Source organism: Phalacrocorax aristotelis, chromosome 4 (genome assembly GCF_949628215.1).
Source record: "Phalacrocorax aristotelis chromosome 4, bGulAri2.1, whole genome shotgun sequence".
Classification (NCBI taxonomy): domain Eukaryota; kingdom Metazoa; phylum Chordata; class Aves; order Suliformes; family Phalacrocoracidae; genus Phalacrocorax; species Phalacrocorax aristotelis.
The window spans coordinates 35,278,695-35,290,888 of NC_134279.1; the positions used below are offsets into that span (position 1 = coordinate 35,278,695).

Sequence of the window (12,194 nt, forward strand, 5' to 3'; positions counted from 1 at the left end):
TTCCTTTCTGTTCACTGAAGACATCAAGTATTTTGCCATTTTAATAAGGCAAATAAATTACAAAGGTTCTTCACTTACATTGCCAGTCTATCATTTTGCAATGTGAAAATGGGTCACATTTTTTTCTGTATGTCTTCTTCCCTGTCCCTAGCTGCACTTCAGCATTCATCTGTTCCCCTCTTCTATCAATTCTGTATTGGTTTGTTTCCTTTTTGGAATTATCATAAATTATTTAAGTAAAACCTGAATCATAGTGGCATTGGAATCAGAAAGAGCCCTGTGACTATTATAACTCCTTATACCTCTGAAAATGTTGTATTTTATTATGGAATGGTTATACCAACTGAAAAGTTGGGTTTTATAACCAGTTTCTAATCCTGATTTGCTTCCAGTTTCAGAAATGTCCGTTTGCAAGAAAGCATACTTGAAAAGCCAGAAATGGGTTGGTTTGTTCCATTAAAACTGGTATCTATCCCATGCTGATGTGCTAGGTTCCATTATTTGAAAGCTATAAAGAAGTATAGAAGGAAGAGTGAGGCTTTGGGCAGGGCTGCCCATGACCTTGGAGTGATTTCTGGCTGTTGTCTGCTTTACCTGGTCAAGTGCTAGGTGGCTGTGAACAAAGGAGCACGTGTTGCATAAGAGGAGGAAGAAAAAAAATAGAGGTTGTTACTATATTTGTCTCATCCACTTGCAATAATGTTTTAAAATATAAAAATAGTCTATCTGGCAAGGATACAGTGTTTGATGGTGTTACATACATGTCTAGAAAGCAGAAGATTAATTTAGTGCTACAATCTTTAAACTACTAACGTTCCATAAGTTCTTTTCCCACTTCTAAATGCTACATGCTGATGAATAGAAAGCTTAACTTCAATCAACTTTCTTGGGGAAAAAAAATACTTAACGTTTTTGAAGACAAAACTGAATATTCAAACTTGCTTCTGTATTAAAAAATACTTCTAAGACATTTTTTCCATTAAAATGAGAAAGAAGGAATGACTGGCTCATCATGTAATAAAATGGTACGGTCCAATATGGAAGGATATCAAGGAGGTTTAACTTTTTTTATAAATAGTGGTATATGAAGACTATTCAGTTCAGATTGATTGAATTAAGATGTTCAATTACAACGTTGTCAGGTGTCTGCAGGCAAGAGCCTATACCGTAGCATCGGTTTTCTTTTTGCTAGCAGTATCCAGGATGGATACTTTGGAGAGAACAAGAGTAGATTAGAAAATACTTTCCATCTGTCTTATCTAGAAGTGGGATATACATGTTTGGTGCAGAGTTAGCTTAAATACTTACCTGAGTGTTACTCTTAACCTTCTGTCATTCTCTTCCCTTATCTCCTTCAGTGGTGGTATTGATCCAGAGTCTGACTTCCCTAGGAAAATAAATAGGCCCTCAGTAGAGTATAAATAACGCGTCATCTTTTTGCAGCCTGTTTATCCATAGAGCAGACAAGTTCTCGCAAAACACTGTGGGGGAACTACAAAGCTCTTCCAGTTAATGCATACAGATAAGCCTAGAGCATGCAGAAAAAGCCTTCGGAGTGAGTTTAGTAGAAGTGAGCTGTTGCTCAAGCATCTGCTTCACAGGGATGGCCTGCTCTTGGTGCTTCTCTTGCTCTCAACACAAACTCTTCACTGAACTGATTCAACAGCAGAAGAATAACCTGAAAAAAAATTTACTAGCTTTATCTGGGTTAATAAGCTGAGATGTCCCAGGAAAGGCTCTGACCATTGAAGCCAGCACAAAACAGGGTTGGGAGCATGTGGCTGAGACAGGAACAGAAGAGGGAGGGTACTTGTTGAGGCAGCTTTATACAATGTATTTAAGGGTGGTTTTGCTTGATGAATAGGAGTGGGGGCGGAACTTGCCCGGGTTTATTTTTTCCGTATTTGACTGTTTTGTTCATCTTCTATTGTACTTGGCCCTGTATGTGAGGTCTGTTTTGAGACGCTTTGCCTTTAGATTTTTTTTTTCCTCCTCCGCTTTCTTCTCAGGATTGAATATGATGCCTATCGAACAGACCTAGAAGAGCTGAACCTTGGCCCTCGTGATGCAAACACTCTGCCAAAGATTGAGCAATCACAACAACTGTTTCAAATGCATAAAGAGAAATACGATAAAATGCGTAATGATGTATCTATCAAATTGAAGTTTTTGGAAGAAAATAAGGTAAGCTACAACTTCTGATGTTATGTTTAGGAGTTTTGTCCTGTAAATTTCTGCTTTGCGAGAGATACTTCAGTTGTTAGATCTTAAAATACATATTAATTTAAAAGTAGAGCAAGCAAAGAAAAGAAGCTGAATTTTCTGGGTTCTTGCTGTGTCAATGGAGGATACACTTTTAAAGCAGGCAACCTTAGAAGTCCCTAATCCAGCTGCTCCAGCTACAAATGGCAAACCATTAGGGCAGTAAGTTTCTCATTGATATGGGAGGCTTCAAGTTTGGAAAAGCATTGTTTTTGCAGTTTATTGCATTTAATGGTTAAATGAGTCATAAAACTAGTGAATTAAGATTCAGGGTAAAACTTACATTTGACAACACTGTCATGGAGGTTATACACAAAGAAAGAACTGTGAAGAGGCTTGAGCTTGAACTAAGAAACACAACTTTCTTAATTCTCAAAAGGGCTTTCAAACTGTTGGTTTGAATGTGTTCCCCCCCCCCCCCCCCCGCCCCATGTGTTTATTCCAACCATCAACTACTTAGAATAAAGATGGAAGAAACATGAACCATCAACAGATGAGAAGAAAAAAATGGGGAAAATCAACAAACCTTTTGGTTTCCAAAACAGTACATGCTAAAAATGTAGCTCCTGAGCACTGTTACTTCACATAGGCATCTGCATTAGGACCAGGGGTCTAGAATCACATAGCCATTTAGCATGTTAAGAGTTGATGGACCAGATCATCAGATGATTAAAAACTGGTATTGCCATGACTTTCATTTGTTGTTCTTGCTGAACTTGTAGCCCATTAACTTCAAAATGGGAAAAAATCCATATTGAAATTAATTTTCTTGAACAAGCTAAAGTCTAATCTAAATGTTGATACTTATGCTTTTAAATTAGAAAATCATAGAATCAGGATCATTAAGGTTGGAGAAGACCTCTAGGATCATCAAGTCCAACCATCAGCCCAACACTACCATGTCTTCTGAACCATGTCCCAAAGTGCCGTGTGTACACATCTTTTAAATACTCCCAGGGATGGCGACTCCACCACCTCTCTTGGCAGCCTGTTCCAGTGCCTGACCACTCTTTCAGTAAAGAAATTCTTACTAATACCCAATCTAAATCTCCCCTGCTCATAAGAACTGTGTTTTACAACTATGCTAGGTATACTGAGGGTGTCTCCCCGCCTTCTTTCCATCTTCTAGTAAGTTGTTTGCTACTAATATAATGTACTTCTGTTGAAATTGTTTGATCCTTCCAGCTCATATCTGCACAGGAATTCTGATGCTTAAGTCCAAATTGGTTGAAAATAGCACTTACACTGCTTCCTCTTGGTTTGCATTAACTACATAGCAGACTGATTAAATTATGCTTATACAGGTCGGAAAGCTTCAGAGTGAAAGGGTTTTATTTCCATCTTGTACAAAAAAAGTTTCCATATTTTTTTAAAAAAACTAAATTAGATAATTTAGGGAACGCTAATGAAGCTGTCTTCCTAGTGACGGTCTCAGACAGAATTAGATCAAGCATCCTGTCGGACTGCCCTGTTAGCAGTCACAGCCTACAAATTTTGTTTCTGAAAGAGATTGTTTTTTCCTTCCTGCCTTTTCTTTTAGATTAATACAGAGGTGGCTTTCACATGCTTAAGCCTTTTTATCACTGGTGGACATTTCTCAGTTTTGACACTAGAGATGTCAAAATATTTACTGAAGGGTGTATGTAACTTTGTTCCCAAATAAGCTATAGAAAGGACTTCCTTTACAGTCAAATAATGGTTTAAATATAACTATCTACTGAGAGGTTTACTCAGGTAAGCTTTACTTTGGTGTTTTCTATTAATTGTGTAGGATTCTCCATAATAAATAATACGCAATCTTAATCCCAATCCTAAATTTTCATGTCAGGAGTACTTTTTTTTTTTCCCCAGCTTGCATCTGCCCCTAATAGGTTTTGTTCTTCTCTTGCCCAGAATGCTTCTTGGGGTGTAGTGGGAGGCAGTGGTTATCTGAGAGATGTTGTTCTTACCAATCTGACATCTTTATTCCTTTTTCTGGTGTCAACCACTTTTTCTTTAATGTCAATAGAGGGGAACCCCTGTTAGACCTCATACTTGTCCTGCAGCTAGTATTAAGAAATTGGAATGCACATTTGATTTGCTAGACAATTATATAACCATTATAAACATTACTTCTAATTTTTAGCTGCATACAAAGTGTATGTGACTGCTCTTAAGTCAATTACTTTTTATGTTTTAAAAGGATTATTAACTCAGTAAGTATAGGAACTAGATTTAGATTTAATAGTCTCAGATGTTCTACTTTTCCAAAGGTACACGATAACAATTGGTATGATCCGCCATAATTTAAATATCTATAAATACAGCCTAACATGAAGGAGAAGAAAGAAACAAGGAATAGTACAATGGGTACAGCTGTATGAGCGTGTCTGTAACACAGTTGCTTCAGCTGTGGGAGTAGTGCACTGTTTAGGAGATGGCTTAAACTGAAGATCATATATGATGTTGAACTCCCAAGTGGAAGGCTGATTTTGATGTTGTTAACATGTTACAGTAGTCCCAGGGAGGGAATTGTACTGGTTATACTGATACTATATCCCTAATAACAGGAGCATGCCATTTTGTGTCTATCCCCAGGACCGTGTTGGTGCCCATTTAATAGAATGGGAGATGAAAAGAAAGGAATGTCAGATGAACAAAATACTGGTTTTACTCAGTCTCTCACAAAGGCCCTTCTCATAGTCTGTTTTAGAAAGTCTGTGTTGTTGCAGGCTTGTTGCATACAACGCAAATGAGGGTTAGTATTTGAGCAGCTATATCAAGGCATGTCCGTGCCAGACTCGTGATATACTAGAACATGCAAATCTCTCAACATCAACTTTAGCAATATGTATTGTCATGGTGCTGAATACAGATGTGAATTAATATTTGTTCTGAGTCTAATTAGAGAAGCCTTTTTAGGAAAGAGAATGGTGTGGTAGTCATATAATTTTTCTGTTGTAGATTGTAAACCTTCCAGCTTCAAGTCTTGTTTATATTGATAGAGGATATAGTACAGTGTAGTCTCAAGCTTGGTTGTTATTATCGCTTCTGTGTTGAAAACAGAATTGTGTAATGAAATCTTGCCATAGCAAAGCAATTAAGCAATTTAGGGTTTAATTTTAGATTAGATAAATCAGTTCATGATTATCTCCCAATAAATATGCTTCTACAGTCTGATCAATATTAAACATTTAAAAAATATTAATAGTATATTTTTTGCCTGACAAATTAATGTCAAAACAGAATCCTAGATGTTCTTTTCTAAATGTATCTCCATTAGATGAATGCTGTTATGTTCCCAGTCAGAAGTTTTGTCCCATATTTGGTTAAGCATGACATGAGGAGGCTAGAGGAAACTGGGAGGTGATGCAGGCTGTCACATTGCTCACTGCAAAGGAGCTATAAAGCCAGTTTAACTGGCTGGTGGGCTCTGGTTGGTCTGTGTTGCTGCAATTGTCACCGAAGAGCCATAATCTAGCTGGCCCGATGTTTAGGGGAAAAAAGGCATCACATGGTTGCAGTCTCTTTGTGCCTGTTCTCCCGGGTACGGATGTTAATATTTGTATCAAAAGTCCCCAAAGGTTCAGAGAACTGAATTACTGTAAAGCTGGGATTGCAAGTTTCTGTCTGTAAAACCAAGATATACAAGGTATTCTATTCACTTTCATTATAGCATTTGATCTTGAAGTTAGAACTGGGGTTTTTTTATGTTGCTGCAAAATTGTATTGGTGCTATCCGCAGCTGGCAGAGTTCTGTAGAGGTTTGTGGCATTGGGTAATGACTATAAGAATAGCTGCAATCAAAATCTGTAGCTTACAAATAGTTAATATTTTTTTAAGTAAGAATGGTGGCCTGTTCTTAGCTTAAAGATTTCTGCCACTGAAAAATTTTTGAAAAGGCATGGTCCTTTTGAGAAAGGAAAAACCGTGTTCATGTATGCACTTGAGAAATGTCAAATCTTTCTGCGTAAAGAAGGAAATTGAATGCACTTCTGTGAGTTGTAGTTCAGGAGTTTGATGTTCAAATGCTTGCTTCTACAAATGAAAGCAATATGCAATGTAATGGAACCCAGATGACATATAACTGTTTAGACCAAATAATTTCAAATAAAGATAGCGAGGGGAGATGATTATGATAGTTGTGAGGAGGTATAACCTGACAGGAGGAGTAGAATGGCGGTAGTCTTTTTGGTCTCTGAGATGGCTGAAACAGTCTGAATGAGGAGAATCTAAAGAAATCCGTACTTACTGTGCCATGGAAAATGGGGGGGGGGGGGGGGGGAAGCGTCAAGATTTAAAAAGAAATGAAATGTTAAGAGCATCCATAGGAAGTGTGAAAACTCAAATCCAACTACAATATCTTCTGTATATGAAACTTACGTTTTCTGTTTAGGGCATGCCGATTTTTTTATGCTTATCCACAAAGTTCAGTTTTGTTTTGAGACTTAAGTTTGCCAAGTCTATCATGGAGTGCTTACTCTGCTCGTAATTAGGAACAAATAGGTGTATGTAGTTAATTAACAAGGAATAATTATTTTAAATTGTGTTCAACCTTAAAACATGGTGGCTTTTTGACAGGCATGCTAGTGATACACTGGAACCTGCATTTTAGCAGCATACCATTAACATTCCTTTATTGAAAGGCAAATCTTCAAATGCTCGTTCACTGGAATAGGTGCTACAGCTTAGTGCTCAAGAGTTGGCCTTCAGCACTGTAGTCTGACAGTCACTTCAAGGCCTTGCTGAAAAAAATAAAAAGTGGTCCCTTCATCCTCTATCCCCCTTCCCCCACATCACCTTCTCTGTTGTGCTTACAAAAGTGCTTTTGCAGCTGTGCAGAGAATCAGATTGGGAAACTGATGCAGGTTAAAGCAAATATGTTGTTGTCTGGTTGGTGTTAATCTAGATCTCTTCCCTGATCCAACTGGCTTCATAACTGCATGAGTGTTTTGCCAACAGAGGGCTAAGGTGAAACACAGTAGGAATCAATGGCTGGATACAGGAGTGGGCAAGGCTGAGATTATTTCATGGGAAAACTGGTTAGGTTTGAACTTGGCTGTAAGTGAATACTTGTCCAGTTCTTAGCTGTGTTTGCAGGTGTTTTTGCAGTGGACATCAGGCCATTTGAGATGTTACAGCTTTTTTTCTTCTTAGCCAGCTGCTGCTTCATAGTAGAGGTTGTAGTAGAGCTTCTTTGTACAGTTTCAGACAGTTTAAGTGGTCATCTTCTAGATATTCAATCTTAGAAGTTACCTGAATGAGGCTATGGATAAGGAGATCCCACCATCGCTTCTGGGATTCACTTAGCAATCAGCATCTGAAGGAGGAGAGTAGAAATTGTAACATCTTGAACCTCTATAACCAGTTTGATAATGATCACAAAATTTACACCACAATGAGGTAGCTCTGGCTTGGGGATAGAACCTCATACAACGAGGTATCTCCAGTAGTTCAAAAAACCCCACCAAAACAAAACATATTTTTTCAGCCCGAATCATCTGCCTCTACGTTATCAATTCCTGCCTCTCTGTGCATGTGCACACATACTTAAGCCTAGAACTGTCTGAATTTATAAAATTATCTGAAGACTTCAGGGCAGTTCACAAAACCTTTGTGTTAAAAGCTACCCTAACAGAGTACCAAATTTGGCCTCAAACTGATGAATTGGGGGGTAGATTAATTACGCTTGTTTTATTTGAGTTCCTATAAACAGTATGAATAAAACTCTTGTCGCATTCTAATCATGTGCTGGACTTGTGCTATAGCTTGGACTGTGTGAAACCTTGCATGTCAATGATGAATTAATCTGCTCAAGAAAAAAACACTGTACTTGCTAATTTTTTGCTCTTGACTTTTAAAAGCAAACTTGATGACGTTGTGACATTTTCCACTTGCATGACAATATTTTTGGGATGAAAATACAAATTTTTATAGATATTAAAAAAAGGTATTTATATACTTCTATTCCCACACAAACTGAAAAAGGCCATCTTTGGTGACTCCGAAAAACAGAACTGTAAGTTTGTTAAACAAGTGTAGTTAGCTGTATTCTACATCTCCTAAATATTAAAATGTTCGTACCTCATGAATTTGGTGAAGTCCTCTATTATAAATGAAAAAAAAACATTTTCCCAAGATATGAGGTACACTGCAGACTACTTTCTAACCATACCCATCTCTATCATGGTTCTTTTTGGAGAGCCTTTTGATGGAAGAACCTACCATTTGACACTGTTAATGAGGCAAAAAGCCTATTATTTCACATGTATTAAGTTTAAATTAGCCTGAATTATTAGGGAAGAAAATACAGGAATACCAGTTTTCTAACTGTCAGAGCAACTTAGACCAGAATTTGGGTCACCACAGAGAGGATATTACTTAAGTAGGATACTACAGTCTATACAGTTGTCAGTTTATGGGCAAAACTTAATTTGTGAAATTAGATTATTTAGTAAAAACAATTGTTGTGTACACATAAAAGAAAATTCCATTTTTTGCGCTGAAACTTTGATACACCTGTGTGTATGTGTGCACACGCATGCATGCTCAGTCCTTTTTTCTCAAAATATTTTATTTTAAAAGTATATTATTACATTTCTGTGTAATAGTATAAATGTTACATTATTACACTAGAAGAGTGTATCTAACACATGTTGGTTTTTTTAATTGGAGGTCTTCCTTAATTTAAGGCTATAAAGTATCCCTGTATTGAGTTGCGTGCATTTCAGAAAAGCATGTTAGCCAAGTAACCTGTTAAAACAGGCATGGCCAACTGGTAGGCATAGGCCAAACCTGGCCCAAGGACAGTTTTGCTTCCTAACATGACAGGAGTAGACTTTCCCTTGTGGATTGTGCTGACAGATCGGGCAGTGATCCAAAATTCGAGTAGGAAAAGCTAAATCTGTTGTCTACCTCTTGCACTCAGTCAGCCACCCTGTTCTTCTGTTTTCTTCTGCTGGCTAAATGCTATTGGGTTCCAGGTCAGCCTTGCAGGCTGAAAACAGGCACAGGGCCACCACCTGAGGGATGTGGGCTCTGACACAAAAGTAGGGTTGTGCTGGGTTTGACAGTATGCTCAAGAACAAGAAGGACAGTTTTTGGCTGCAGGAGAAACTGGACAGGTGCCTTTTCCAGCATGCTACTGTTCATCATTCACAACTTGAGGTTTACTGGTATGCTGGGATGAAAATGTAATGTTTGTTTAACTTTGGCTTCATCAGTGCTGTAGCTTGTCATCATAGACTAGACTGGAAGAGAAAAACAGTGATGCCTCCCAGCTGCCCTCATGCTCTTCTCCCCAAGTTTCAATTACTGCTGTGACCTGTGTGTTGCATGACTACAAATGTTATAGTCGAGATATTGACCAAGTGCTGTAAATAATCCTGCGTAACATGAGATGGACAAGAAATATTGCTGGGAAAAGAACATCAGTTTCATTTGACTTAAGTATATGGGAGCTGGAAAACAGCAGCTCTCGGCAAGGGGGGCAAATATATGAACTGTGTACTTAGATAATGCATTTGTCAGGTACTGTCTCAGGGGAATCTGTTTGGGCTGCAGGCGGGTATCTTAAACAGAGGCTTGGCATCTGATTTCCAGGAATCAAGTACTTGTAATCAAGCATTTGATATTTGATAACATTATGCTATCTAGAGAATTGCTTTTGGTCCATGCATCCTGAGTTGGTATCGACTGTTAGGCATACTTTATGAAAACACTAAATCACTTTAATGTTGAAGAATTTTGTATTTGCATTTTGTGTTTGTATTTTTAAACCTTTAATAAAAAACTTGTTTGAAGTCTGACCATCTCAAATTTTTTCTCAACCTATTTTTTTATAACTGACCTGTGATGCTACTAACATCTGCCTCCCCCTCTTAACCTATCTCTGTCCTTGCCTGCAGGTTAAGGTACTGCACAATCAGCTCGTTCTGTTCCACAATGCCATTGCGGCATACTTTGCTGGGAATCAAAAGCAGCTTGAACAGACACTTAAACAGTTCCACATCAAATTGAAAACTCCTGGAGCAGATGCCCCATCCTGGCTTGAAGAACAGTAATCGGATCAGAGAAGAGGACCCAATGTTAATCTAAAATCTTTAAATCTGATAATAATTAAGGGTTGGGGTTGAAGGACTGTTCTAGTGATTCTTGCACAGACAGCTTTAATTTTTTTTTCCCCTTTTCTAATACTGTAAAACTGAATTTGGAGGGAAAGTGGGTGACTTTAAGGTAACCAAACAATTTCTGTCATTTCAAATATAGAGCACTCATTTTGTATGTGAAGGTTGGTGGTTATTTCTGTAACTGGGATGGGGGAGGGAGGGAGGGGAAAGAAAACTATTATAGATTTGCACTGACAAATGATGTTTGTGATTTCTGGTCATTTTGGTGGCTAGTCAAAATATTTCCAAATGGAGGTTTACATGATTTGTACCAACATCTGGTATTTTATAGATGACTATAGAAAACATCTTTAGTAACTTTCATATGACTTTTAAAAAGGAGAGGGTTAAAAGAATATTTTGCAGATTAAGAATATAAGGCCTATATGCGATATCTGCATATAAGGCAGCCGTATCAGATAGCTCATTGACTAGTGGAATTGTAGCAAATGCCTTTTTAAAAGATGTACCTTTCCATCATAGGTTCAAAAAAAGGAGAAACACTAAAGCAGGAATCACTGTCAGTCAGAGGCTTCTAAGCACATATTTTTGCTTTGCACCAAGTGGTTTGCTGAATGAGGCCAACCGTGCAATGTAATGCTAATTTTGTTTAAAATTTTACTTTCTCTATGAAACAAATACCGTACTAGCCTTAAATCACAGGTATGTGCCTTTTTATAAGATATTTTCCACCAGTGTACATAACCCAAGAACCTTTTCATGTAATGGTTTGTCAGTTCCCAACAAGGGGAAGGAGACTGTAAATGCTGTTCCGTTTTACGCTTAGAGCAAGTTAAAGCTTTAGTTAACCTTCATGGACAGATGTGATTTGGAGAGTGGAAATCAGGCCAGTATGGTTTTTTCTGTTAAATTGAAAAGCATACTTTGGTAATGGGAGTGACATGGAGGATACTTTTTAATTTCTCCATTAATCGTGTAGTCCTTAAATGTCAAATTCTATGTCAATTTTATCATAGACATTTTAAATTCACTATATCGAAGCCCTCATTTGCACGTTACGTTGCTTTGTGTTCTATTAAGTAAAATGAAATACTTCAAATATGTTATTTACAACGGTGTGGATTGTATGATTTATGTACTGTATGTTCAAATGCCTTTCAGCTGACGTTCTTAAAGTTTTCAGTGCATAACACAACTGTAGTGTAACTGTAAATCAAACTTTTTAATCATTCCTCATTAAATTCTTGGCCTGACAGAGCCTTCTTCATGTTTTTGTTCTGTCAGGATCTTTGTAATAGTTCATTTACGTTCCCCAGACTGTATATCCTACGTGAATTTTGTATTCATATTAAAGGTATTTGCAGTCAAACTTCCTTAACTTGTGATGGTTAAGAGTAGAACCTAGCTTCTGCAGTGAAAGCCTAGTCGTGCTTTTTCCGAGTCACCCCTGCCCAAGAATTTCTGGTAAAGCAGTACGAGGCGGTAACACTGATGCTGTTTTATTTCAGGATGATTTAATACCGAGCAAGCTCCACTTGAATGGAAACTCATAGTGAAACAAATCTTTCAGTAGATGTAATTCTTGACTTAAATTTTAAAGGAAATTTCATTCCATTTACAACTTTTATGAAGCCATTGACTTCCACCATCTCTGAATCTTGGCATACGTATGATATGATAGTGCAAGAAAGAAGTTAGCTATATAACTGTACAGCTGAGCTAGGAATTGCGGGTTATAGCAAGGATGAAGATTGCAAACCTACTGACTACAGCTGAAATATCAGCTTTCAGACCGCTATAGGAAAATGATACATATGGATCATG

General features: G+C 37.6%; 1 protein-coding gene across 7 annotated transcripts in view; it reads left to right on the forward strand.

The window, feature by feature from the left end:
• Positions 1-11,637, forward strand: part of ARFIP1 (ARF interacting protein 1) — a 44,836-nt gene extending 33,199 nt beyond the window's left edge. For all 7 annotated transcript variants that reach the window (XM_075090937.1, XM_075090938.1, XM_075090939.1 and 4 more), the window contains 2 exons: positions 2,010-2,184; positions 10,149-11,637. In XM_075090937.1, coding sequence (XP_074947038.1) covers positions 2,010-2,184; positions 10,149-10,304 — 331 coding nt within the window. In that variant the 3' untranslated portion in view covers positions 10,305-11,637. The remainder of the gene's footprint in view (positions 1-2,009; positions 2,185-10,148) is intronic.
• The last annotated feature ends 557 nt before the right edge of the window (positions 11,638-12,194 follow it).